Here is a 25,326-nt window from a genome sequence, read left to right as displayed (position 1 = left end):
TGAATTACCTGTCAAATATGCAAATGTTGGTGCAGATTCGTTGCGTAATTGCCCCGAATCTGCACCAACATTTGCAGAGGAAAAACTCTGCCACGTCTGGCCGTGCCCTAAAGGAGGTCTTAGGTGCTATCCACATGGGATGCAAATACTGCAGATTTTCCATGCAGAAAAACCGCAGTAGATTACAGTACAAGCCATGTGGCTGAGATTTGAACAAGGACATTTTCCGCACAGAAATCAGAGCATGGTGCGAATTTTCAAATGTTGCGTATGCCCACAGCAGATTCCACCTCTTTTAATGTAGGAGTGAAATCCACTGCAATATCTGCATATAATATGTATGTGGGTACCCTAAAGTTTAGTTCACACCGAATTCTTTGCACTCTCTTTGCCGTATTTTTTTAGGTGTTATTCGCTGCGTGTTTTGGCCGCGGCCATTGAACGCCGTGGGCAAAAAAACGCTTTCTCTGCCTCCCATTGATGTCAATAGGAGGTCAGAGACGGAAATACAAACGCCTGAAGAAAGGACATGATGCTTCTTTTTTCTGCGGGAAAAAAACACCTCCCATTGAAATCAGTGGGAGGCGTTTTTGGCCATTTTTTTGGCACGGTTTCCATGTCAAAAGCAGCACGAAAAAACTCATTTATATTCCATATAGTGCCCTGCGACAAGTTCACTTTAAGGGCAAAGCCCCACGTGGCGGAATTGCTCTGGAATTCCGCTGCGGACACTCCGCAGCGTTAATCCGCAGCGGACCCGTTTCTCCATTGCCTTCCACTGCTTTTTAGTAGGGTTCGTTTAGACGATGCGGAAAATTCCGCTGCGGAGCATAGGCTGCGGTGCGGAATTTGGTGTCCGCAGCATACAATGGATGTTGCGGACGTGTGGCGGACTGGTTGCGGACTCATTGCGGAAGTTCTCCATTGACTTCAATGGAGATTCAAAATTCCGCAATGAAGTCTGCAGATGTCATGTACATGGTTATTTGTGCTGCGGAGCGTATTGGTTTTTTAACATGACATTTCTTCATTCTGGCTGGACCTATGTATTACTAGGTCTACAGCCAGACTGAGGAAGTCAATGGGGTTCCCGTAATTACGGGTGACTACGTGTGTGCACCCATAATTACGGGTGACTACGTGTGTGCACCCGTAATTATGGGAGCGTTGCTAGGCGACGTCAGTAAATAGTCACTGTCCAGGGTGCTGAAAGAGTTAAGCGATCGGCAGTAACTGTTTCAGCACCCTGGACAGTGACTACCGATCACAATATACATCAACCTGTAAAAAAAATAGAAGTTCATACTTACCGAGAACTCCCTGCTTCTTTCTCCAGTCCGGCTTCCCAGGATGACGTTTCAGTCTAAGTGACGGCTGCAGCCAATCACAGCCTGCAGCGGTCACATGGACTGCCGCGTCATCCAGGGAGGTCGGGCTGGATGCCGAAAGAGGGACGCGTCACCAAGACAACGGCCGGTAAGTATGAAATTCTTTTACTTTCACTAGGGAAAGTGCTGTCCCTTCTCTCTATCCTGCACTGATAGAGAGAAGGGAAGTACTTCACCTCAATACGCAACGGATAGTCCGCATCAATTTACTGCACATTTTGGGCAGATCCGCAACAGAATCTGCAACGCAGATTCTGTGCGGCATTGATGCGGACAGTTGCGGAAGAAATACGCCACGTGGGGCCATGCCCTTAATGAGCAAATATTCCTGTTAGGGATTGATCTTCATACAATGACTTTAATGTTACTCCAAATTGCATTACAAATATATTCTATAAGCAAATTTTTATTAAAATCTCATTTTAAATTACAATTCACATAATGCAAAACAAATAATCATTGTGCTATTTTAATGTCTTTGTTTAAGTACGCTACTTACAAAGAGCTGCTTGTCAATACTGTATGTTCATTTAATAATTAGTCAAGTTCTGTTAGTATTGAAATATAAATTGATAAGAACGCTGTCAGGGCACACTTCATTGTACCACAAGAATTTAGGAGCAATAGTAAAAAGTTTCTAGAAATGCACACATACTGTATATCCATATTTATTATATACATAGAAAATATATTGGGCCTCATTTATCAAACGTGTCTAACAGAAAAAGCGAAAGTTATGCAGTGGTTGGTGCCGGAAGCATAAGGCTCCAGTCACACTATAGTGGCCGAGCTGCAGCTCTTCTCCTATTCAAGTATTCAAGTGACAGCTGCAGTACTGCAGCACGGCCGCTATACCGTGGTCGGGCCTTCTGCTTCCGGCATGAACACTGCATAACATCCGATGCCAGAGGCAGCCGGACCAGCTGATCGGTGCCCGATCTGGGTGTCGGATTCCTACCTATCATATACTGATGACCTATCGTGTATAGGTCATCAATATGAAAAACTGTCCCCTGCCTGGACAACCCCTTTAAAGCTTGAAAACAAGGCCAGATTTTCTGTTATGACACAATGGGCCTCATTTATCAAAGCTGTCTATATTATTTTGTTTTCCAGCTCATTCCTTCATTCTTCTAATTTTTTGATGCAACACTATATGTGTATATATATAGATAGATAGATAGATAGATAGATAGATAGATAGATAGATAGATAGATAGATAGATAGATAGATAGATAGATAGATAGATAGATAGATAGATAGATAGATATGAGATAGATAGATAGATGGATATGAGATGGATAGATAGATAGATAGATAGATAGATAGATAGATAGATAGATAGATAGATAGATAGATAGATAGATAGATAGATAGATAGATAGATAGATAGATATGAGATAGATAGATAGATCTATCTATATATATATATATATATATATATATATATATATATATATATATATATGATATATGATGACCAAACATTTTTTCAAATGTCATATGTAAAATACAGATTCAACAAAAACATCTTAAAAATGATTTTATGGCATTAGGCCACATTCACACGTGTGTTTTGGTCAGTATTTTGCATTCTCATAAAAAGAGAAAAAGTATAATGGAAAGATTTGTACCTCTTCCGTGTTTTGTACCCACTGCTAGTTTGGGTTTAGAAATACTAATGCAAAATTCTGACCATTAGGGCACTGCCAGACGTGACAGCGTTAATCCGCTGCAAATGTTGGTGCAGATTTGGGGCACTTACGCAACGAATCTGCACCAACATTTGCATATTTGACAGGTAATTCAGACGTTGCCGAAAAGACATCGGACTTGCCACAGATTTCAGTTTTGCATTGCAAAGGCTGAAATCCGCAGTGAAATTCCGCTTCTTCTCGCTAAAAAGAAATGTGCATGCCCGCACTTCCGCAGCGGAATTCCACAGCAATTCCGCCACGTCTGGCCGTGCCCTAAGGGTGCAGTCACATGTTGCAGATTTTGTTGCAGACATTTTCTGTGATTGAAAATCAGTTCCATTTATCAGATGCTTATATAGCGCCAACATATTCCGCCGCACTATAGAGAATTTGCCATCACTCACTGCCCACAGTGGGGTTCACAATCTTAATTTCCTATATGTATGTTTTTGAAGGGTGGGAGGAAACCAGAGTACCCTGAGGAAACCCATGCATACACATATTTAAGACTATAAACCCTGCAGTGCCACATAGTTCTGAGATTATTGTATTCGGTCAGTATAACTGGGTGAGAAAGTAGCGGGGGATGGGTTCTACTGTACAGCATTAGGGCTCATTCAGATGGCAGTAATGTGGCTGCATTTTAGCATTCATATTACAGATGCAACTGCCGTCCGAACCGCAAGTCAAATGACCCGAACTAACAGCATCATAAGGGTCTATGAGGCTCCGTTAACATTTTCTTGAAGGCTCTTGTTTTATAGGATAAATTACAGATACGACATATCTGTTTTGAATCAAATTTACAATGGATCCCTAGAGATCCTGACAAGACCCACTAATCTATAATGGGTACGCCAGTTTTTTTTTTTTTACTGGGTGAGATTAATGAAATTCTGCCTTGAGGGATATCGCAACCATGATTCCAATGTCAATAGAGCCTAAAAATTTGCTTAGCCTTTCAATTCACTGTAAGGAGGATGTTCCTTAGCAAAATAACTGCAGGTTTTGCTGACTGTGTATACCACTATACATTCAACTCAGTTATAACCCAGTATGCTGTAAGATCCTGAGCTCCCTCTAGTGGTAGCAGAATTGTATTATTTAACTTTATGTCTTTGTAGGGGATTTGGAGCTTTTTATCAGAAAAACGGAGCTCTGACTGCTACAAAGATATATTAAGAAATTAATCAGCACAGAATACTGGACCTAAAAATACTTGGTCTTAAAAGGTGGAGAATCACTTAAAGGCTCATAAAAGTGGTTAAACAGTTGCCCTGGACTGGAAAATGACTATACATTTTTTAAATATTTGTGGCACATAAGTGGCACATATTCACTGGTCCAGCAATTTACAGAATCACAATATAGTACACTTTGTATATCGTCACTCTTCTTTCACATTTTTGGATGTTTGGACACGTGGCAACTTTCTTCAGGAATATGGATTTGCAGTTCCTCTTATCTATGGAAATAAAAAGCAGAAAATGTATACAAGACAATATATTAGCAATAACATTTCATAAAATGCCTCTGTATATTTTAGCACTAGTCACAATAAATGTACATATCATTTTATAAAAGCACTAAATCTTTCTTCCCATCAGTGCCCGAAATTCCTGTAATCAGATCCTCTTACTAGTTGTGCCAACATAGAACATAGGAAGGAGGGCATTCAGTGAGATTCCCTAATATAATGTTATTATTTAAAATGCTTTTTAGCCACAGTCTTAACTGTGGTAGAGAGGAGGCCGTACTGCGGCCAAAGGCAATTAGGGGAGGCCTCCATACAGGGGCGTAGCTAAAGGCTCATGGGCCCCGATGCAAAAATTCTTACTGGGCCCCCCCCCCCGCAAACTTCTCATGGCCGACGGTCCGCAGCTTTCAGCTGCATCGCTGGGTCTCCTAAGTGACCCAACAATGCAGCACTAGCAGCCGGGGCGTCACTAAGGCTGGGTTCACACACCCTATTTACGGACGGAATTCGGGCGTTTTAGCATTGAATTACGTCCGAAAATGCGGCTCAAAAGCGTTGGCAAACATCTGCCCATTCATTTGAATGGGTCTTACGATGTTCTGTGCCGACGGTCATTTTTTTTTACGCGCCGCTGTCAAAAGGCGGCGCGTAAAAAAGATGCCCACGTCAAAGAAGTGCCTGTCACTTCTTCAGACGTAAATGGAGCCGTTTTCCATGGACTCCATAGAAAAACAGCTCCAATTACGTCCGTAATGGACGCAGCGAAAGACGCCTGCACATGCCATTACGGCTGAAATTACGGTGCTGTTTTCTCCTGAAAACAGCACCGTAATTTCAGCCGTAACAGACGCTGCCGTGTGAACACACCCTCAGGGCTTAAAATGTCAGGGAAATAGCCCCAATACATGTGTGTCCGCCCCCAAAAAAAGTGTGTATATGAGACAGCATAGTATATCTATAGCACTACGACCCTATAAACTATGGATAGGATTAGATACAGTGGCTCAGCAGACAGTATCACACATGATAGGCTTAGATACAGTGGCTGAGCAGACAGTATCACACATGATAGGCTTAGATACAGTGGCTCAGCAGACAGTATCACACATGATAGGCTTAGATACAGTGGCTGAGCAGACAGTATCACACATGATAGGATTAGATACAGTGGCTAAGCAGACAGTATCACACATGATAGGATTAGATACAGTGGCCCAGCAGACAGTATCACACATGATAGGATTAGATACAGCAGATCAGCAGACAGTATCACACATGATAGGATTAGATACAGTGGCTGAGCAGACAGTATCACACATGATAGGATTAGATACAGTGGCTCAGCAGACAGTATCACACATGATAGGATTAGATACAGTGGCTCAGCAGACAGTATCACACATGATAGGATTAGATACAGTGGCCCAGCAGACAGTATCACACATGATAGGATTAGATACAGTGGCTCAGCAGACAGTACCACACATGATAGGATTAGATACAATGACTCAGCAGACAGTATCACACATGATAGGATTAGATACAGCGGCTCAGCAGACAGTATCACACATGATCGGATTAGATATAGGGCCCAGCAGACAGTATCACACAAGATACGATTAGATACAGTGGCCCAGCAGACAGTATCACACATGATTGGATTAGATACACAGCTCAGCAGACAGTATCACACATGATTGGATTAGATACACAGCTCAGCAGACCGTATCACACATGATTGGATTAGATACAGGGCCCAGCTCGCTGACATTGTGTCTCCAGCGCTGGACCCAGGATAGGTAAGAATAATAATTTTGCTTCTTTATGTGTTACTGATTATTTTTGTGTGTTTGTGTTTTTTTACAGGTTCGGTTGTTGGACTTCGAATACGAGGACTTCTATGATGGCGTTTTTTTTATTCTCAATAAAATGGTTAATGAGGGTTGTGTTTTTTTATTTCAATAAAATATTTTTTCTATGTGCTTGTATCTTTTTAAACTTTATTATCACCGCCTTAGTAATGGCCGCCGGCTGATTGACAACCTCCATTACTAAGGCGGAGCTTAATGTTAGCCGGTGCAGAGGCTACACTAACCCCCATTATTACCCCGGTACCCACCGCCACCAGGAGTACTGGGAAGAGCCGGGTACGAACCAGTACCCGACCATCTGTAGTGATGGTCGGCCACTGGGGTGGTGGCAGGCTGGTATTATCAGGAGGGGAAAGGCCAAAAACAGTGGCCCTTCCTACCCTGATGATGCTAGGCTGCTCCTGCTTTATTGTATCTGGCTGGTTATGAAAAATGGGGGGGACCCCACATCGTTCTTTCCAATTATTTTTTTTTTTTTTTTAAATGACGTGGGGTCCCCCCCATTTTTCATAACCAGCCAGATACAATAAAGCAGCAGCAGCCTAGCATCATCAGGGTAGGAAGGGCCATCACTACAGATGGTCAGGTACTGGATCGTACCCGGCTCTTCCCAGCACCCCTGGTGTTGGTGGGTACCGGGGTAATAATGGGGGTTAGTGTTAGCCTCTGCATCGGCTAACACTAAGCCCCGCCTTAGCAATGGATGCTGTCAATCAGTCGGCGGCCATTACTAAGGCGGTAGTAATATAGTTTAAAAAAAAACACAAAGACATAGAAAAAATATTTTATTGAAATGAAAAAAAACCCACACAACCCTCATTAACCATTTTATTGATAATAAAAAAAAAAGGCCGTAGTCTGAAGTAGTCCTGGAATCCGACGTAGTCCAACGACCGAACCTGTAAGAAAACACACAAAAAACGATTAGTAACATGTGTTAGGCTTAGATACAGGGCCCATGTGTGATACTGTCTGTGGGACCCTGTATCTAAGCCTACCACAAGGTAGGCTTAGATACAGGGTCCAGCAGACAGTAATCTTATACAGTATAAGATTACTCTGCGCTGGGGCCCTGTATCTAAACCTACAGTGTGGTAGGCTTAGATACAGGGCCCAGCAGACAGGATCACACATGGGCCATGTATCTAAGCCTACCATGTGATTGGCTTAGATACAGGGCCCAGCAGACAGGATCACGCATGGGCCATGTATCTAAGCCTATCATGTGATTGGCTTAGATACAGGGCCCAGCAGACAGGATCACGCATGGGCCATGTATCTAAGCCTACCATGTGATTGGCTTAGATACAGGGCCCAGCAGACAGGATCACGCATGGGCTATGTATCTAAGCCTACCATGTGATTGGCTTAGATACAGGGCCCAGCAGACAGGATCACGCATGGGCCATGTATCTAAGCCTACCATGTGATTGGCTTAGATACAGGGCCCAGCAGACAGGATCACGCATGGGCCATGTATCTAAGCCTACCATGTGATTGGCTTAGATACAGGGCCCAGCAGACAGGATCACACAATCTGTGATCCTGTCTCATGGGCCCCCTAAGCCTGCTACATCGTAGGCTTAGGGGTTGTGCAGTCCCTAAACATTGATGGCCTATCCTCAGGATAGGCCATCAATAGCTGATGTGTCTCCCGGGACCCGCAAATCAGCTGTTTTGAAGGGGCCGCAGCACTCGTACGAGAGCTGCTTCCCCTTCATTTCACTACTCGCTCACACTGTGAATCGCCGACACGGATTCACAGTGTGACCGGAATGAAGGGGAGCAGCTCTCGTACGAGTGCTGCGGCCCCTTCAAAACAGCTGATTGGCGGGTCCCGGGAGTCGGACCCCGCCAGTCAGGGCTAACCTTACCTTCCTCTTCGGCCGCGGCGGGAGTTCTGTCGTCTCGATGCTGTGCGCGGCGCATAGCGTGGTGACGTCATGCGCTGCGCACAGCGCTTGACGTCAGGACCTCCGTTGCGATCCGGAACCAGGAAGGTAAGTAAAGTATGTTACTATAGTAACAGGGGCCCGCGGCCCGAGTTACTATAGTAACTTTTTATTGATGTGGTGCGGGGGGCCGTGGGCCCCCCTGGCTTCGGGGCCCGGTCGCAATTGCGACCGCTGCGACCCCTATAGCTACGCCAGTGCCTCCATAACAGAGCAAGGAGGGAAGTGTGTAGCGGATAGTGCAGCCTTTGGGTATGTTCACACGGCCTATTTTCAGACGTAATTCGGGCGTTTTACGCCTCGAATTACGCCTGAAAAAACGCCCCTGATACACCTACAAACATCTGGCCATTGCCTGCAATGGGTTTTACGATGTTCTGTTCCCACGAGCCTTATTTTACGTGTCGCTGTCAAAATACGGCGTGTAAAATGACGGCTTGTCAAAAGAAGTGCAGGACACTTCTTGGGACGTTTTTGGAGGCGTTTTTCATTGACTCCATTGAAAAACAGCTCCAAAAACGACCGTAAAAAACGCAGTGAAAAACGCGAGTTGTTAAAAAAAACGTCTGAAAATCAGGAGCTGTTTTCGCCTGAAAACAGCTCTGTATTTTCAGACGTTTTTGCTCACTGCGTGTGAACATACCCTATCAGGACCCGTGAGGGAAAGGGTGTGTCAGAGGGAGGTGCATAGGGTTTTTATAGGGCTTCCTGCCCTTTCACCCCACTTGCAGCGTCGTTTAAATAGCAACAGGCGCAGTATTCCCGCCCACCCTTGTTTTGGGTAGTTCTTCTTGTATGTTTGTGGTTTATTGGCTAAAGTCTGTGGCTGAATGCAGGGATGTTTTCATGTGGTCTATGTTTGCTGTGTGCGTGTTGCATGGTTCGTCTTGTTCGTCATTGCTGCTGAGCAGGGGGAGTACTTGAAGTTGGTCATTAAAAAGCGGTTGGGGGTATGCATCCCCCAAAAACATTGGAAGGTGTGGCTCTCAAATGTACAGATGGATACTGGGTGGCTTCTGAGGGAGAAAAAAAGGTAATCTGCAGGTGTACTTGTTGCCTCCGAGCCGGGTTAAGGCTGGGGGTAAGAAAATCGATGTGGGCAGTTGACCGTAATAATCTTGGGTAGCTTCATGGACTTCCCCTGTCATAGTTTAAGTTAAATAAAGTTATGACCCAGAAAGGGTTGTGTTTTGGTGTATTGAATTCCATTGTTGGAATTCCAAGTTAATAATGTTATGTTTTAAAATAAAATTATTATTTAATAAACGGCTGCAGTGGCCATTAAAGCCAACCTTGGTTTCGGTGTTTAATTTTATCAGGTTGCAGTAGTCTGGAAAAAGGGGGTAACAGTAAAAGGTTAAGGCAGGACACGACTCTACTTACTCAGGTCATTCTGGAGATATGAAATTCCCTGCAGTTGTCCTACAGACTTGACACCCTGTAACCTGTCAGTTGTGTTCAAACTACAGGCAGTCATCAACAATTCCATGTCTCTTGAGGGGAGAGTTTCCAATAATAACATCATACAAGGAAATTACTATTTATGCAATTCCCAATCTAGTGTTTAAATGTTTTTTCAATAAAAATGTGTATTATCATGTGTTAATACATTTTATTAAACATTCTTTTTAATTTTTAAGATACAGCTGCTTTGTTTGCTGTAACTTGGACTTGAACCAGCAATCGTTAGATCGCTGGTACAATACACTGCAATACATGGACGAGCTATGGAAACAGGGCAACTCGCTGAGGTATGCTGTTTCTGTAACTACTATTCAATTCGATGGGAATTATGGAAACAGAGTAGCCCAGCGAGTTATGCTGTTTCCATAACTTGACCATGTACACCGTTTTCGGAGCTACCGAGTCCTGGAAAAAGCGTAGCTTGCGGTGCTACACTGTTAACGTAACTCCCATTCACTTCTATGGGAGTTATGGAAACAGTGTTAGCTCAGCGAGCACTCGGCTGTTTCTGTAACTCCCAACCACCTAACCAGGAAGTGGCCGGGAGATAGCGGAGTCGAGTAAGCTAGAACGGGGTTTAGGGGGCTCCGTTCTAGAGATAGGTGCGGGTCCCAGAGGTGTGGATATGTCGAAAATGTTCTTCATGGGAAGACCCTTATAAATGCTGCTGTCACTTTTGACCGAGGCATTTAACTAGTTAAACGGCCAGGAACAGTGCCATTGCTAGTTAGAGCAGCGTGTCAGCTGTAAAACACAGCTGACACCTGCAGTGTATGGAGCAGGCTCAGCGCGTGAGCCAGCACCAAACATCATCCCCTCCCCGCTCCATGATGTGCCGGCCCATCATGGTTCGGGAAGGGGTTAAGTAAGAAGCGGTCAGGGGGCCCGGCGCTGCCGGGTCCCTTGACTGCCGACTATAAGACGCAGAGACTTTTTAGCAAGATTTATTCTAGCTAAAATCTGCGTCTTATAGTCTGAAAAATACAGTATATAATCAAAGGTAACCAAGCCGTGCTTCACAATCTACAACTGTCGTTTCTGTTGCTAAAGTTTAACCCCTTAAGAACATGGACTAGTTTGCACGTACAGGACGCAGCCCCATTTTTCAAATCTGATGTGTCACTTTATGTGGTAATAACTTCGAAATGCTTTTACCTATCCAAGCGATTCTGAGACTGTTTTCTCGTGACACATTATACTTTAAGTTAGTGGTAAAATTTTGTCGATACATTCAGTATTTTATTGTGAAAAACACCAAAATTTAGCGAAAAACTGCAAAAATGTGCATTTTTCTAAATTTAAATGTATCTGCTTGTAAGACAGATAGTAATATCACACAAAATAAATGCTAATTAACATTTCCCAGATGTCTACTTTAGATTGGCATAGTTTTTTTGTACATCCTTTTATTTTTCTAGGACGTTACAAGGCTTAGAACTTTTGCAGAAATTTCTCACATTTTCAAGAAAATTTGAAAAGGCTATTTTTACAGGGACGAGTTCAGTTGTGAAGTGGTTTGAGGGGTCCATACAATGCAAACCCCCATAAATCACCCCATTTAAAAAACTAAACCCCTCAAAGTATTAAAAACAGCATTTAGAAAGTTTATTAACCGTTTAGGCGTTTTAAAAAGAATTACAGAAAAGTAGGGATAAAATGTACAAATAAATTTTTTTTTGCAGAAATTCATATTTAAACTTTTTTTTTTTATACTGCAACATAGAAGGTTTTACCAGAAAAACGCAACTCAATATTTATTGCCCGGATTCTGTAGTTTTTAGAAATATCCCACATGTGGCTCTAGTGTGCTAATTCACTGAAACACAGACCTCCGAAGCAAAGGAGCACCTAGAGGATTTTGGGGCCTCCTTTTTATTAGAATATATTTTAGGCACCATGTCAGGTTTGAAGAGGTCTTGTGATGCTAAAACAGTGGAAACACTCTTTTTACCATTTGGCAAACTACACCCCTCAAAAAATTTATCAAGGGGTATAGTGAGCATTTTGACCCCACTTTTTTTTGCTGAATTTAGTGGAATGAAGCCGTGAAAATGAAAATCTACATTTTTTCCAATAAAACGAAGACATTTTCTATTTTTACAAGGCATAAAGTAGAAAAAGCACCACAACATTTGAAAAGCAATTTCTCCCGATTACGGCAATACCCCATAAGTGGTCATAAACTGCTGTTTGGACACACGGCAAGGGTCAAAAGGGAAGGATCACCATTTGGAGCTCAAATTTAGCTGGAATGGTTTTCGGGTGCCATGTCACATTTGCAAAGTGTCTGTGGGACCAAAACAGTAGGAACCCCCGAAAAGTGACCCCATTTTGGAAACTACACCCCTTAAGGAATCTATATAGGGGTATAGTAAGCATTTAGACCCCACTGGTCTTTTGCAAAATGTATTGGAATTAGGCCGTAAAAATTAATATCAACATTTTTTCCACTAAAAAGTTGCATTTTTCCATTTTGACAAGGGATAAAGAGGAAAAAGCACCCCAACATTTGTAAAGCAATTTCCCCAGAGTGCGGAAAAACCCCACATGTGGTCATAAACTGCTGTTTGGACACACGGCAGGGCTCAGAAAGGCGGGAGCGCTATTTGGCATGCAGATTTTGCTGGATTGGTTTTTGGGTGCCATGTCGCATTTGCAAAACCCTGAGGTACCAGAGTACAGTGGAAGCCCCCAAGAAGTGACCCCATTTTGGAAACTACACCCATCAAGGCATTTAACATTTGCCTGGACATATGACAGAGCTCAGAAGTGAAGAGCAACATGCGCATTTGAGGTACATTTTGGTAATTTTCACATCATTGGCTCACAATTGCAGGGCTCTGAGGTCAAATAGTAAAGCAAACCCCCAAGTAGTGACCCCCTATTTTGGAAACGACACCCCGTAGGGCATATTAAGGGGTGTACTGAGCATTTTGCCCCCACAGGTGTTTTTCCATTAGTAATTCATGCGCAGCGGATGGTGCAAAGTGAAAATTGCAATTTTCCGCTGATATGCCATTTTAGTGCATAATATGTTGTGCCCTGTTTGTGCCACCGAAGACACACATCTCGTAAACTGCTAAGCTGGTTCCCCCGGGTATGGTGATGACATATATGTGGACGTAAACTGCTGTTTGGGCACACTGTAGGGCTCAGAAGGGAGGGAGCGCCATTTGGCTTTTGGAGCGCAGATTTAGCTTGGCAGTTGTTCTGATTGGGGTTTTGCTGGTATTTCAGTTTATAATGTGGGGGGCATATGTAATCTGTGCGGAAAACATCAGGGTATAATAAGAGGGTATAATAATGCGGTAAATAAATAATATTTCAGAGATATGTGGCCGGGGTCGCAGTGATAAATAGTGCCCGATCTTATCCGCTTTCTGAGAGCCAGAACTTTTTTATTTTTCAGTCAAAAAAGCTGTGTAAGGGCTTGTTTTTTGCGGGACGAGTTGTAGTTGTTATTGGTACTATTTTGGGGTAAATGCGACTTTATGATCACTTTTTATTCCATGTTTTGTGAGAGGTGGTGATAAAAAAAATAGAGATTCTGGCATTTGTTTTTATTTTTATTTTTTTTGCGGTGTTCACCGTGCGGGAAAAATAATATTTTATTTTTTGTAGTTAGGGTCATTACGGACATAGCGATACCAAATATGAATATAAAAATTTTCATCTTTTTCCAATAATAAAAGGCTTATTATAGGGAAAAAGGAAGTGTTTGTTTTTATTAACTTGAAACTTTTATTTTTACACTTTTATTAAACTTTTTTTTTTTTTTGTCCCACTAGGGGACTTGAAGTCTTGCACCTCTGATCTATACTCTAATGCATTGCACTACCCACGTAGTGCAATGAATTAGAGCTGTCAGTCATTCACTGACAGCAAGCCTATTAGGTCCCATCTGTAGGCGGGGCCTAATAGGCTATCATCACGATAACATCGTGCTACAAAGAACTAAGATGCCGCAATCGCGGCATCTGAGGGGTTAATGGCAGGGATCGGAGCTAGCTCCGTTCCCTGCCGTTACAGAATGGTGTCAGCTGTAACATACAGCTGACACCAGCGGCTGATGTCGCAGGCTCAGCTTCTGAGCCTGAGCCATCTTGAAACTGCGGCCGGACGCATTTTAAGCCCCGCCTCTGGGCGGGACCTAGCAGACTTCCATTCTAGGCAGACAGGATGTCATTGTTAGGCTTCCGGACTGTTGGAGCAGTCATCGGAACCCCACAATTTCATTGCAGGGTTCCGATCTGCTTGTAAACTCCGTAGATGCAGCGTTCGGTTTTGAGGGCTGCATCTAAGGGGTTAATCCTGGGCTAGCTCCGGTTCTGGCCTTGAAGCAGTGATAGCGTTAAGCTATCACTGCTTTAAAACTGTGTCTGCAGACGCGTCTGCCGACACAGTACCCTGTTAATGCTGTGATGTAATAGTCCATCAGTTTGCGTTAACAGGAAAACTCCTGTGACGGACTATTACGTCACATAGCGTTAAGGGGTTAATGTCAGCTTTTGTCATAAGAAGCAAACAGCACTTTCCGAACATGACAAATTTGTAAGGATTACGTGGTGGCCATTCAAATGAATAACCAGAATGCATAAGCGGACTGGGTCCACCACAGCGAGAGCTGCCCTATGTGAGTGGCTCTCTGCTATGGATCATAGAGAAGTGTCCAGAGCAGGAAACCCGATCTATAAAGTATATATTCCCTAATATCTTTATCAGAAGAGACTTAAAGAACGTAATTTGTATAGCATTGAGGAAAAAAGGGAAAGGGGGACAAGATCGAAACTTTTAACTACGTTAAAGGTTTAAAGAAGGTTGAGAAGGGAAGTTTTTAATTAGAAACTAAACACAAGAACAAGTAGGCCCAATCTGAAACTAGTTGGGGGGAGGGGGGGATCAGAAGTAATGTCAGAAAATATTAGAAAGTAGATGCGTGGAACAAACTTTCAGCAGATGTGATTAGAAAATCAACAGTAAGTTAATTTAACTCCTTGATGCTGCCGCCAAGGGGTTAGCTCAGTCTGCCATATATGTTAGGCACCATGATGGCACGGGCTCAGGTGTCATTAGCGACTGCAGCATCTAAGCAGTTAGACAGAAGAGGAAACTATCTCTGTGACTTCAAACGGTAGCCCTGCGACACCATATCAGGGTGCCGATGGGTTAGTATGGGAGCTGGAGGCCTACACTGACAGGCATAATACACAAGTCCTACTGGGACTAAAAAGTTAATAAAAGTTAAAAAGAAGGTTTAGGGGAAAAAAACATACAGAGTCTGTTATCATTATAAAATGTAACAAACTGTACATAATTGGTATCACTGCATCCATAACAATCCATACAAAACAAGCGCATTATTTATCCCCCAGGGGAATGCGTTTAAAAAATAAAATAAAATAATGCCAGAATTGATGATTTGTGACCTTACCTTCCTAAAAAAATAGAATAAAAAGTGATCAAAAAGTTTCATGCACCCAAAAATGGTACCAATAAAAATTACAGATCTCCCCGCACAAAAAAAACAAAAAAAAACTTATACAGCTCCATCGATAGAAAGACAAATAAAAAAGTAATGGCTCTAAGAATGTGGTGACGGAAAAAAAGTGAATATAATTTAAAAAAACAAACAAAAAAAAACAACGTTTTTATTGTGCCAAAGTGTTAAAAAATAAAATAACTTATAGAAATTTGGCATTGCCATAATCGTACTGAACCTCAGAAGAAAATGAACATTTTATTTATACCACAACGCGAACGCTGTAATAACGAAAAATTGCTGTTTTTTTTCCATTACCCCCAATAAAATTAAAGGAGTTGTACAGGATTAGAAAAAGATGTCTGCTTTTTTCCAAAAACAGCGCAACACCAGTCCACAGGTTGTGTCTGGAATTGCAGCTCAACTCTATTGAAGTGGCTGGGTCTGAACTGCAATACCACACACACTCTTTTTAGAAGGAAGCAGCCATGTTTTTCTATGCCTGGAAAACCCCTTTAACCCCTAGGCGCACCAGGATGCAACTGTACGTCCATGTGGCCAGTGTCTTAAGGCACAGGGACGTAGTTACTGCGTGGTTCCCGGTGCACACTGTCGGCGACAGTGTGCACCGGGAACCGGGAGGCCAGCTGTCCCTGACAGCTGACACTCCACTGTATGCCAATCAGCAGCTTATTTCCGCTTATTCCGGCAATTAACCCCTTGATTGCAGTGATCGATTGCAATCACCGCATTCACGGGTTTCTAGCTCATCGGCAGACCTCACGATGAAATCGTGAGGTTTGCAGATGGCTAGCATGGCGATCGAAGGCCAAGTAATGGCCTCCGTGTCTGCCATGTACGGAAGCCTAACAGGATCAGCCTCCTGATAGACTTCCTGTCAGAGTGACAGGACGTCACTGCCGTTCGCGATGCACACTGTCGATGACAGTGTCTGTGACAGTGTCGGCGACAGTGTGCATCGGGAACCGGGAGGTCAGCTGTCACTGACAGCTGACACTCCACTAGTTGCCGATCAGCGGCTCATTGCCGCTGATTTCGACAATTAACACGTTACATGCGGGGCTCGATTGCGATCTCCGTCTGTACAGGGTTTGTAGCATATCAGCAGCCCCCATGCAATTGTGGGGGCTGCTGATGCTTGTGATGGCACCCGGGGGCCAGACAACGGCCCCCGGGTCTGCCATGTATGCAAGTCTATGAGGATCAGCCTCTGGCTGGTCCTCGTAGACTAAGGGTATGTTCACACGAGGTCATTACGTCCGTAATTGACGGACGTATTTCGGCCGCAAGTACCGGACCGAACACAGTGCAGGGAGCCGGGCTCCTAGCATCATAGTTATGTACGACGCTAGGAGTCCCTGCCTCGCTGCCGGACAACTGTCCCGTACTTTAATCATGTTTTCAGTACGAGACAGTTGTCCGGCAGCGAGGCAGGGACTCCTAGCGTCGTACATAACTATGATGCTAGGAGCCCAGCTCCCTGCACTCAGTGGCGTAACTACCGCCGTAGCAGCAGTAGCGGCTGCTACGGAGCCCGCGGCATGAGGGGGCCCGTGTCGCCCGCCGGCACGGGCCCCCACCATGGCCGGAGGCTCCGCTAGCAGCCGCTATGGCTGCTACAGCGGGACGCCACTGAACACTACGGCTGAGCAGGGAGGTATCTCCCCGCTCTGCCATTAACTGGTTCCCGACCGCTGGCTGTATTTTTACGGCCAGCGGTCAGGGTCCTTAAAACCCGAGCCATAGACTTTCTACGGCTCGGGTTTTAACTTGCTGCCCGCGCGATCGGGCAGCTGAATGTCGGGTCTCCGGCTGTCAGTGACTGCCGGGGACCCTGAGGAGAGGATAGAAGCAGCTTTTGCTGCTTCTGTCTTCTCTGATCACTTGTACACAGCGCTAAATGCGCGCTGTGTACAGGAATAGAGACAGCAGCAGCGGCGCTGTCTCTATTCCTCCCAGTGATCATGTGACTGATCACATGATCGCCGGGTGCCGTTAGTGGCAGTCTGCTGCTGGGTCTAACAAGACCCAGCACAGCCCTATTAGTGACAATCGTCACTATGAGAGGGCTGATTTCCCCTGTAACTGGGGCAGCTGTGCAGCCCCAGTTACAGTGGAAAAACATGGTGTAAAAGAAAGAAAAAATATATATAAAGTTCCCCAAAGGTCTTTTTTGACCTTTGGGGGACAGACCATAGTAATAAAAAAATAATAAAGTAAAGAAAAAAAAAAATTGAAATAATAAATACACATAAAATACCCACACCAAAAAAAACGTTCCCCCTGCCAATCATTGTTGTAACGCTAGCGCTGACCCAATTACCCTAATATAGACATGTAATATATAAAAATTTACGGTAGACAATGACGATCACAAATAAAAGGTCTATTTTAGGGTAAAACTATGTTATTACCAAAAAAAAAAATAGCTGAAATGTAAAAAAGCTTATTTTTTTACTATTATTTTCAAACTTTATGAATAAAAATTCTAAAATAGCAAAAAAGGTGTGTATAAAAACGATAAAAAAATGAAACCTGCATTGTCTACGGAAAAAACTTCGCAAAAATCACGTCGTTAGCCCAACAAATAAAAAAGTTATAGCCATTTAACTAACACGTGCTAAAAATGGCTAAACGGTGTCTGGTCCTGAAGGCGCAAAATAGAGCAAAAGACATGTATCCCCTCTCCACAGGATCTCCACAGGACAGGGGATACATGTGTGATCGCTGGCATTGATAGGGAGAACGGGGGACTGAAAGTCCCCTGAAGTTCTCCATCACAAACTCGGACTTCCGGGGTCTGTGTCGGCAGCTCCGTAGAAATTAATGGAGCGCCGGTCGTGCTTGTGCGCATGCGTGACCAGCGCTCCTTTCATTTTTATTGAGCTGCGCAGACGCCGGAAGTCAGAGGTTAGTCATGGAGAAGTTCAGGGGACTTTCAGTCCCCCGTTCTCCTTATCGCTGCCAGCGATCACTCATGTATCTCCTATCCTGTGGAGAGGGGATACATGTATTTTGTAGGACACACTGTAGGTCACATTTTTTTGGGAGGGGGGGCGCTGTATGGCGTTCCCTACTCCCTACAGGGGGGGAGCTGTATGGCGTTCCCTACAGGGGGGGAGCTGTATGGCGTTCCCTACAGGGGGGAGCTGTATGGCGTTCCCTACAGGGGGGGAGCTGTATGGCGTTCTCTACAGGGGGGGCTGTATGGCGTTCCCTACAGGGGGGGCTGTATGGCGTTCTCTACAGGGGGGGGGCTGTATGGCGTTCCCTACAGGGGGGGGCTGTATGGCGTTCTCTGCAGGGGGGCTGTATGGCGTTATCTACAGGGGGGATGTATGGCGTTCTCTACAGGGGGATGTATGGCGCTATCTACAGAGGGGGGGCTGTATGGCGTTATCTACAGGGGGGGCTGTAAAAAAGGCACTATCTACAAGGGGGGGGGGGGTTGTGTGACACCCAGGGGAGGGGGGGCCCCAGTGAAAAGTTTGCTATGGGCCCCAGTCTTTCCTAGTTACGCCCCTGCCTGCACTGTGTTCGGTCCGGTACTTGCGGCCGAAATACGTCCGTCAATTACGGACGTAATGACCTCGTGTGAACATACCCTTACTGTCAGAGTGACTGTGACGTCACACTGACAGTTGGAATACATTACACTACCTAGGTAGTGTAATGTATTCTAGCAGCGATCAGAGCTGCAGGTAAAAAAAGAAAGTGTAAAAAGTAAATAAAAAAAATAAAAAAAGTTAATAAAAATGTTTTACAAAAGTGTAAAAATAAAAGATTTTTTTTTCCCTATAATAAGTCCCTTAATATAGGAAAAAAATGAAACCGTTAAAAAACAGTACACATATTTGGTATCACCGCGTTCGTAACGACCCAATCTATAAAACTATAATGTTATTTTTAACGCACGGTGAACGCCGCAAAAAAAACAACAAACTAAAAACAATGCCAGAATCACTATTTTTTTGTCACCACCCCTCCCAAAATATAGAATAAAAAGTGATCAAAAAGTCGCATGTACCCGAAAATAGTACCAATAAAAACTACAACCCGTCCCGCAAAAACAAGCCCTCCCACAGCTTTTTTGACTGAAAAATAAAAAAGTTACGGCTCTCAGAATATGGTGACACGTTGCAAAACATAAAAAAAACTATATACATATGGTATCGCCGTAATCGTACCGACCCGCAGAATAAAGTAAAATTGAAATTTATTGCGCATTATGAACGCCGTAAGAAATAAAGAATTTAAAAACTACAAAATCACTGTTTTTGGCCACCAAAGCTCTAAATAAAATGTAATAAAAAGTGATCAAAAATTTGCATCTACCAAAAAATGGTACCAATAAAAACCACAGCTCGTCCTGCCAAAAATAAGCCCTCGCACCGCTCAATTCATGGAAAAATAAAAAAGTTATGGCGTTTGGAAGGCGGGGAGTGAAAAACTAAAATGGAATAGCAAAAAAGGATCAGTCCTGCAAAGGTTAATTAATTTCTATTAAAAAATAAATTATTACCACATGTGGGGTATTGTCATACTCGGGAGAGATTGCGTTACAAATTTAGGGCAACTTTTTCTCCTTTATCCCTTGTGAAAATGAAAAAAATCAACATTTTAGTGGACAAAAATGTTTATATTAATTTTCACGGCCTAATTCTACTAAATTCTGCAAAAGACCTGTGTGGTATAAGGGGTCTAGTTTCCAAAATGGGGTCACTTTTGGGGTGTTTCCACTATTTTGTTCCCTCCAGGGGGTTGCAATCGCGATATGGCACTAAAAACCAATACAGCAAAATCTGCGCTCCAAAATCCAAATGGCGCTCCTTCCCTTCTGAGACCTGCTGTGGGTCCAAACAGCAGTTTATTACCACATGTGGGGTTTTTCTGTAATCGGGTGAAGATGCTTTACAAATGTTGGGGTGAATTTTCTTCTTTATTCCTTGTAAATATTAAAAATGTCTATGTTATTTCAGAAAAAAAGTAGATTTTCATTTTCACAGACTAACTCCAATAAATATAGCAAAATACCTGTGGGGTCAAAGTGCTAACTATATCCCTAGATAAATTCCTTGAGGGGTCTAGTTTCCAAAATGGGGTCACTTTTGGGGAGTTTCCAATGTTTTGGCACCACAAGAACTCTTCAAACTCGACATGGTGCCTAAAATATAATCTAAAAATAAGCAGGCCCCAAAATCCACTAGGTGCACCTTTGCTTCTGAGGCCGGTGTTTCGGTCCATTAGGGCCACATGTGGGATATTCCTAAAAACTGCAGGACCTGGGCAATAAATATTGAGTTGTATTTCTCTGGTAAAACCTTCTGTGTTACACAATTTTTTTTATTACATATGAATTTCGCCAAAAAAGAGAAATTTGTAAATTTCCCCTCTACTTTGCTTTATTTCCTGTGAAACGCCTAAAGGGTTAAAATACTTTCTGAATGCTGTTTTGAATAATTTGAGGGGTGCAGTTTTTAAAATGGGGTAATTTATTGGGGTATTCTAATCTATAAGGTCCTCAAAACCACTTCAGAACTGAACTGGTGCCTGTAAAAATCACCTTTTGAAATTTTCTTGAAAATGTGAGAAATTGCTGCTAAAGTTCTAAGCCTTGTAACGTCCTAGAAAAATAAAAGGATGTTCAAAAAAACGATGCAAGTATAAAGTACACATATGGGAAATGGTAACAAGTGACTATTTTGTGTGGTATTACTATCGGTTTTACAAGCAGATACATTTAAATTTAGAAAAATGCAAATTTTTGAAAATTTTCTCTAAATTTTGGTGTTTTTCACGAATAAATATTGAATTTATCAACCAAATTTTTCCACTATCATAAAGTACAATATGTCACGAGAAAACAATCTCATAATCGCTTGGATAGGTAAAAGCATTCCGGAGTTATTACCACATAAAGTAACACATGTCAGATTTGAAAAAAATCGGCTGTGCCACAAGGCCAAAACAGGCTGCGTCCTAAAGGGGTTAACAGAATTGTTTTAATACATTACATATACCCCAAATGGTGCTATTGAAGACTACAGCTCTTCCTGAAAAAAATAAGCCCTCAAATGGCTACGTTGACAGAAACATAAAAAATGTAGGACTCTCGGAACACAAAAAAACAAAAACCCGATGCGTCGTCAACGGCCAAAATAGCTGCGTCCTTAAGGGGTTAAACATGCCTGGGATAAACATATACTGTATCTATCATAAGATAAATATAAAAAGTAAATAATATAAGGGCAGACGGGATGGATCATGTGTCCATTTTTAGCCAGGAAGAGGTTGTCTTCATGAGACAACCCCTTTAAGTATCACATTGTATACAGGCGGTAGCATCCATGGCCGCGGCCCATCGTGATTACTTATCCCCTGGCAGCCGCAGCTATGGGTCTCTGAGCGCTGGCTCGCATCTGCTTCCCAGGAGACGCCAACACTCACTTCCGCCTTGGTCCGCTGTGTCCTGTAGGGTGCGCGCACATGGGAATCATCATCATCATCAATTAGCCCATGATTCCCCTGGACTATAAGTAGGGCCCTGCCCCTTTGCTCATTGCCTGAGCGATGTTAGTATTTCCATGTCAGTCTTGCAAATGGTCCCTTAGTGTTATCCTGCTCCTGTTGTTACCCGTGCCCTCTTACCTGTATCCTGTGCTGTGTTCTTGTTCCTAAGCCTGTTAGTGTTGGAGTCGTGTCCTACTGCACCAGCGTCTTCTGCCACGTCCAGTGTCTTCTGCCACGTCCCGTATTATCTGCCACGTCCAGTATCATCTGCCATGTCCAGTGTTAACCTGCTGCACCTGCTGTCATCCGCCACGTCTGGCGTAACTTGTTGCACCCACCTCCATCCGTGCTAAAGCCTCGGCCACTGTCTGGACTATTCAGGTACCCTAGTGCGGGACTTTGTATTGCTTGGGTGCTCTGTTATTTGGCCAGCTCCCTCCCCGCTTCGGCGGTGCGGCCTAGTGGGTCCACATACCCTCAGACCGTGACACATGCTAAGTAATGGTATTATATTAACCGATCTAAACCGAACATTAATTAACATTAATTACCATAATTGCTAGAGATTCCATAAAACGTACTTAAATTTTATTTCTGATCCGAGTTGTGTATTTCTCCGGGTTTACAGCGCTCATTACTGTTGTATAGATAGTGTTTCTAAAAATCAACAAAAACACATGAAATAGTTGTTAGACACACATATGTAATTTACTGTAGCCTAAATATAGTGGACCTCATTTATAACAGGCGAAACATATTTTTTTCCCCCATAAATTAATAGCACAAGCGAATATAAGAAACTGTGTAATATATCTTATTATAGAAAAATGCCTCTTTCTCAACTTATGAGTTATGTCTTCTTCCTTCCCCTGCCTTCTGCACTGATCATTCACTCTCAATTCACTGGTAAAATCTGTATTCAGTGAGGCAGAGAAGAAGACAGCTCACTGATAGATCAGGTTACAGCTGCTGCTCCTAGAAGTCTATGAAGAGGGGAGGGGAAAGCAGGAGGAGGGAGCTGCTGGAGGGAGAGACAGACAGACACTGCTTATGCTCCGAGTAAGGCTACATTCACACGACAGTGAAAAACATCCCTGTGACGGTCATTTTTTAACGGCTGTCACACAGCCGTTTTCAGAACAAGGGAGTTCTGTGGGTGTATTCACATGGCCGTTTTTTTAACGGCCTGTGAAAACTGGACGTCAAAAAATAGGGCATGTCCTATTTTTGTCCGTTTTCTCGGCCAGACGGCTTTCATAGAAGTCAATGGAACAGTTTTTAACGGCCGTTTTTAAGGAATCAATCCTTGTAATGGCCGGTAAAAACTGATCCTGGCCGAGGACTGCCTGGACACAGCGCTACTTTGAGCGCTGAGGCCAGGAGGAAGCCCATGAGATTACTGTCCATATATGGACAGTGATGTCGGGCTTTCAACTATGGCGTCCCCGGTCAGAGCATTGCAGGATCTCTGGCCAGGGACTCCTGTCTTGGGAAACCCTTCACATCACTCTCCATATATGGACAGTGAAGTCTGGGGCTCCCTCTGACCACCCCATGTAGATAGCACCCCGTGTAGATAGCACCCCCCTCTGGAGATAGCAAACCCGCCTTGCAGATGGCACAATCCCCTCTAGATACCGCCATTGTAGCTCCCTGTTGGAATGGAATCCGGAGATTCTGCTCATAGAGAAGCCCCCGGCCTCACTATCCACATATGTACAGTGACGTCAGGGGTTACCCCAGGAGCGGAATCCCCAGCCAGAGCGCTGCTGACGCCCTGGCAGGGGTTTCCACTCTTAGAAGAAGCCCCTGACGTCACTGTCCACATATGAACAGAGACGTCAGGGGCTCCGTCTGGGAGTGGAATCCCCGGTCAAAGGGATTCCGCTCCTACAGGGAGCTACAGTGGCGCTATTTACAGGGGGGGGGTGCCATCTATGGGGGTGGGGGTGCTATCTACAGGGGGTGGTGCTATCTACAGGGGTGGTGCTATCTACAGGGGGGTGTTATCTACAGGGGGTGTGGTGCTATCTACATCAGCACTGTGGCACTATATGGGGGGGTGGTACTATCTACAGGGGACACTCTGGCGCTATCTATATGGGCCCGGTGGCACTATGTGGGCTCTGGCACTTTGTATGTGGGCACTATGTCACTTTAGATTTGGGCACTGAGGTACTATGTGGGCACTGTGGCACTATCTACAATGAGCACTGTGGCACTATGTGGGCACTGGCACTATCTATATTGGACACTGTGGCACTATGTGAGCACTGGCACTTTATATGTGGGCACTATCTACTGTAGGAAATGTGGCACTATGGTACTATTTGTGCACTGGTCCTATGTGGGCATTATCTACAGTTCGCACTGTGGCACTATCTACAGGGACTATCTACCTGGGCACTGTGGTGTCTTTAGGGGGTTGGGACAAAAAAAACCTGAGAAATGAAATCCATTCATTTTATTTAACGGCCATTTAACGGCCATGAAAAACGGATGGCAAACTTATGACAAACGGTCATTAAAAACGGACAGACGGACTGGAAATGGATGAAAATTTAGAAACACACTGATGCAAAATGGCTATGAAACAGTGACAGTTTTAATGGCTATTGAAACAGTGAAACACACACTAGAAGGAACAAGAAGGATATTACACAGCAGTAATGAGCAGCGTAGCTGTGAATCCAGGACTGAGGTGAGATATGTTCACATGACAGGGAAAAAAAATGGTCATTAAAAACTGATCAACTGCCATTTTTTCATGCCCGTTTTGCATCAGTGTGTCTCCAAATTTTCATCCATTTCAAGTCCATCTGACCATCTTTAATGGCCGTTTGTCACCCATTTTTTATGGCAGTTAAAAAAAAACAAGGGATTTCATTTGTCAGGGTTTTTCTTGTCCCAACCACCTGGAAATACCAAAGTGCCCATGTAAAGAGTGACGCAACGCCCCTGTAGACAGTGCCCACTGTAGATAGTGCCAACATAGATAGTGCCAGTGCCCACAAAGTGCCACAGTGCCCACATTGTGCCTCAGTGCCCAATGTAGGTAGTGCCACAGTGCTCACATAGTGCCACAGTAGCCACATATAAAGTGCCATAGTGCCCACATATAAAGTGGTAGTGCCCACATAGAAAGTGCCACATACAGTGCCCATGTAGATAGTGCCAGTGTCCCCTGTAGATAGTGCCCATATAGTGCCCATGTAGATAGCGCCACAGACCCGCCTTTGTAGATAGCGCCGCAGACCCGCCCTGTAGATAGCGCCACAGACCCACCCTGTAGATAATGCCATGCACCCCCTGTAGATAGCGCCACACATGCTCCACCCTGTAGATAGCGCCACACACACCAAACCCTGCAAATAGAGCTACCTCCCTGTAGATAGTACCATTTGGGCTCCCTGTAGGAGCATTGCCGATGCTCTGGCCGGGGATTCCGCTCCAAGAGGAGCCCATG

At 44.0% G+C, this 25,326-nt stretch overlaps 1 protein-coding gene across 2 annotated transcripts in view; it reads right to left on the bottom strand.

Moving 5' to 3' along the window:
- Positions 1 to 2,864: 2,864 nt before the first annotated feature.
- NAAA (N-acylethanolamine acid amidase) overlaps positions 2,865 to 25,326 on the bottom strand; it is a 70,295-nt gene continuing 47,833 nt past the window's right edge. Inside the window, exons 10-11 of one of the 2 annotated variants that reach the window (XM_075849808.1) lie at positions 22,412 to 22,517; positions 2,865 to 4,551 (exon numbers count right to left, since the gene is read on the bottom strand). In XM_075849808.1, coding sequence (XP_075705923.1) covers positions 22,442 to 22,517 — 76 coding nt within the window. In that variant the 3' untranslated portion in view covers positions 2,865 to 4,551; positions 22,412 to 22,441. The remainder of the gene's footprint in view (positions 4,552 to 22,411; positions 22,518 to 25,326) is intronic. The other variant, XM_075849807.1, reaches the window with a different exon arrangement.

This window comes from Rhinoderma darwinii, chromosome 1 (genome assembly GCF_050947455.1).
Source record: "Rhinoderma darwinii isolate aRhiDar2 chromosome 1, aRhiDar2.hap1, whole genome shotgun sequence".
NCBI lineage: Eukaryota > Metazoa > Chordata > Amphibia > Anura > Rhinodermatidae > Rhinoderma > Rhinoderma darwinii.
The sequence above is the reverse complement of the archived record's forward strand: the minus strand, read 5'-3'. Positions and strand labels throughout refer to the sequence as shown.